Source organism: Monopterus albus, unplaced genomic scaffold (assembly GCF_001952655.1).
Source record: "Monopterus albus unplaced genomic scaffold, M_albus_1.0 scaffold41.1, whole genome shotgun sequence".
In the NCBI taxonomy this organism is placed as follows: domain Eukaryota; kingdom Metazoa; phylum Chordata; class Actinopteri; order Synbranchiformes; family Synbranchidae; genus Monopterus; species Monopterus albus.
Window position 1 is genome coordinate 880685 of NW_018127921.1, and position 3483 is coordinate 884167.

Genomic DNA, 3483 nt, shown 5'->3' on the forward strand with positions numbered 1-3483 from the left:
TATATTACTTGTGTGGTGTAGAAGATAATTATTTAAGAATGTAATTATGTAAGAATGTTAACATTCTGTTAATAATTCTTTAGTATATTACTTGTGTGGTGTAGAAGATAATTATTTATGTAGAGATACTGCTTGCAAACCAATGATGGTAAGATGATGTCATGGGGTAGGACTGGATAAGTCTGACTTCTTCCTACTCCGTTCAAGCATGTACTAGGTATAAGTAAATTGATATTGGATTAGCATTTGTTGGATATGTGTAAAATTATGTGTGTTGACATATCAACTGTCTTTACATGCTTGAAAGAAAGAATAAAATCAAAATCAAATCAAATCAAATCAAAATCAGGTCATAATAAATTTGTATAAAATTGATGTGAGCATTAAAAATTTCACCTCAAAAGAAATGTGTTATATTGTAGGCAGACTTTTTTCCAAGCAGAGGAAAAACATTATTCTTTTAGTTTGGAGAACTAATTTGAAAAGGTTATTCACTTGCCTGGGAGTATTTTAAAAGCGGTTGTGCAAAGACATTACATTGTTGACTACACTGAGCAGCTTTGTGTGCCTTTCTCAGCAAACACTGAGTTTGTCCTTGTTGAGAATTAATGTTTCCAAATAGTGCTGCACCTTTGTCAGAGTCAGGTAAAGGTGACTGTCCGGGAATAAATCGTCACTGGTCTTGGCTGAGGATCTTGAGGATCTGGGCTGAATGGGACAGTCCATTGTCAGAGCAAGCGAGCGTACCCTTCCCTCCAAGCTGGAGACATCAGCCTGGATCTGGCTGAGGAGCTCAGTGACAGGGCTCAGCAATTCATTATCCAAAAGTCCAAGGTCATGGCTGATGTTAGTTAGTCCCTCAATGGAGGGAGTAGTGATGTATATCTGTGGAGCCACAGGCATCTAAGGAAAGGAAAAAGGATGTGATCTGTACATCAATGTGTTGCTTACTCTGGCAGGAAAGATTTAATCCTGAATGATGTTTATTAGAAATTTTAGGCTAAAGTTAAACTTGATTTTGCATGACAGACAATAACAATGATAAAAAGTAAAACTCTAATCTTTTCTTAGAATAGGTCAGAAACACACCTTGTGCTTTACTTAAAACATACTGATTAGAGTGTGCTCATATTAAGCAACGTGCATACCTTTGTCCATAGTTTCTGAATGTGGACCAGGGTTATCCGAGCAATGTTTATTATGTTGTGTATGGCATTTGTAATGGAGTCTCCCTTTGCAGAAAGATGTGAGTGCCCAGGAGAAATGACAAGAGAGACAGAAAAAAGGACCAGAAGGATGCGCATGCTACAATGGAAAAAGAGAAGTACATTATTTATGTAAATAACAAAGATCACTGACTTTTAAATTGTTTTTTTTAACAGAAAATATCATGTGACAGTCTTACCTGTGTTTTATGACTTGTGCCGATGTTCCTGTAACACTGAATGACCGAGATGACACATGCTTCTTTGCAGGTTTCCACCATTTAAATAGTCTCTTCTGAACTCAAGTCTCATCTTTGCTTATTCCCCTCTCCTCCCCTCTCCTGGACTAACACCAGTCTGACCCTTACAGTTTAACTTCTCAGCATGCTCTGATTATTCAGGAAGATAGCTAGACCACATTCTTCTGACTCAATCTCTTGGAACCCATCCTATGTTCTTTAGACTTCTGATTTCCTAAAGATACCAGTTGATGCATGCACATCTGCTGATGTACAGTCATGGCCAAAATACCTGCACTCCTGCATTTTTGTCATAATGCACCACTTCTCCCAGAAAATTGTTACAATCACAAAATTGTTTGCTCATGTTTGTATTGGAACAACACAAAAAAGCCAAATCTGATACATTCCACATAGAACTCCAAAAATGGGCTGGACAGATTTATTGACACCTTCAGCTTTATATTTGGTAGCACATCTTCTAGATAAAATAGGTGAAATCAGTCTCTTCCTGTAACCATTGGTGAGTTTCTTACACCTCTCTGCTGGAATTCTGGACCACTCTTTTTTTGCAAACTGCTCCAGGTCTCACAGGTGCTTTATGGGATTTAGATCTGGACTCATTGCCGGCCACTTTAGAACTGTCAGGCACATTATCTGAAGGCATTTCTGGTGCTTTTTGAAGTCTGCTTTGGATCATTGACTTGCTGTAAGACCCATGACCTCTGACAGAGACCCAGCTTTCTGACACTGTTTGACTGTAGGGGCCGTGTTCTTTTCTTTGAAAGTTTCATTTCGTTTTCTGAAAACAGAATGATGTGCTTGACCAAAAAGCTCTGTGTTCTCCCAGAAGGACTGTGGCTTCCTCAGGTTAATTTTGGCAAACTTCAATCCCGTTGCACCCTGTGCCTGCAGGTCAGCTTCAATTTGTCTTGAAGTTGAGTGAGGTTCTTTATCCACCATTTGAACATTCCTTCAATGCAACCTGTCATCTATTTTTCTCTTTCATCCACGTCCAGGGAGATCAGCTACAGCACCATGAGCTGTAAACTTCTTGACAGTGTTGTACACAGTGGACACAGGAACAGCCACATCTTTGGAGATGGACTTGGAGCATTTAGACGTTCCATGCTTTTCCACTATTGTGGTTCTCATATCCCCAGACAGTTCTTTGCTCTTCTTTCTTTTCTCCATGCTCAGTGTGGTCCACACTACACAAAGGCTGAGTCAAAGTTTTTCCATTTTAACCGGTTCCAAGTGTGATTTCTATACTGCCAGCACGTGCTGGTTGCTACAGGTGAGTTTCATTACAAATTAAAGGAGAATCACATGGTTGACATACAACTATTTCTGATGATTTTGAAAAGGTGTCAATAATTCTGTCCAGGTCATTTTTGGAGTTCTGTGTGGACTGGATCAAATGAATTTACCAAAGAATTTGTGATTGCAACAATTTCTGGGAAAAGTGGTGTGTTATCTGAGGGAAATGTGGGGGTGTCAGTATTTTTTGCCCTGACTGTAGGCCTGCTTTTCCTCAAGTCTACTGCAACTGGGGACATGTAGTGCAAACCCACATATACTCTACCCACGTGTTCAACCAAATAAATAAAACAAAGATAATAGTGAAACACATTAGGTCAAATATATTGCAATAGTGCATGAAAAACGGGAATTTGCCACTTTAAAATTCAAGTGACTCATCATCTTGTTGCCCATCTAACAGTCCACTGTGGGTATTCTTTGTATGTCTTTGAAAGTGTTGATGTTATCTTTGAGATGTGTGATATACTCATACATGGAGTGAAGAACTGTGAACTTGTTACTGGAATGTGGTGTCTGTGACGTTGTTGTTGAAGGCTTTTGCCTTTGCTCATTTGTGGTTTGTATGCAGAAGGTGTGGCAAACTTAACAGCAGTGGAAACGTAACATACTCAACATACTGGAAACAATACACATTAGTTTCAGATTTTGAGTTCTGTTTAAAGGCCTGATGCTCTAATGACAAAGCTTTTGACTGCATGTGTGCAATTATTATATGT

General features: G+C 39.0%; 2 protein-coding genes across 2 annotated transcripts in view; both read right to left on the minus strand.

Annotated features, from left to right (window-relative positions):
• The window catches only part of prrt4b (proline rich transmembrane protein 4b), a 51180-nt gene that overhangs the window by 36887 nt on the left and 10810 nt on the right, over window positions 1–3483 (minus strand). The window lies entirely within an intron of this gene.
• Window positions 288–2176, minus strand: lepb (leptin b). Its single transcript, XM_020599532.1, has 2 exons — window positions 1149–2176; window positions 288–903 (listed from the first exon to the last, which is right to left on the minus strand). Exons 1-2 carry the CDS (start codon window positions 1302–1304, stop codon window positions 574–576), a joined length of 486 nt encoding a protein of 161 aa, XP_020455188.1. The 5' UTR covers window positions 1305–2176; the 3' UTR covers window positions 288–573.

Coding starts and splice junctions, on each gene's coding strand:
- lepb (XM_020599532.1), bottom strand. CDS start 1,304: ATGCGCATCCTTCTGGTCCTTTTTTCTGTCTCTCTTGTCATTTCTCCT. Junction 904..1,148: donor TTCAGAAACTATGGACAAAG/GTATGCACGTTG, acceptor TCCTTTCCTTAG/ATGCCTGTGGCTCCACAGAT.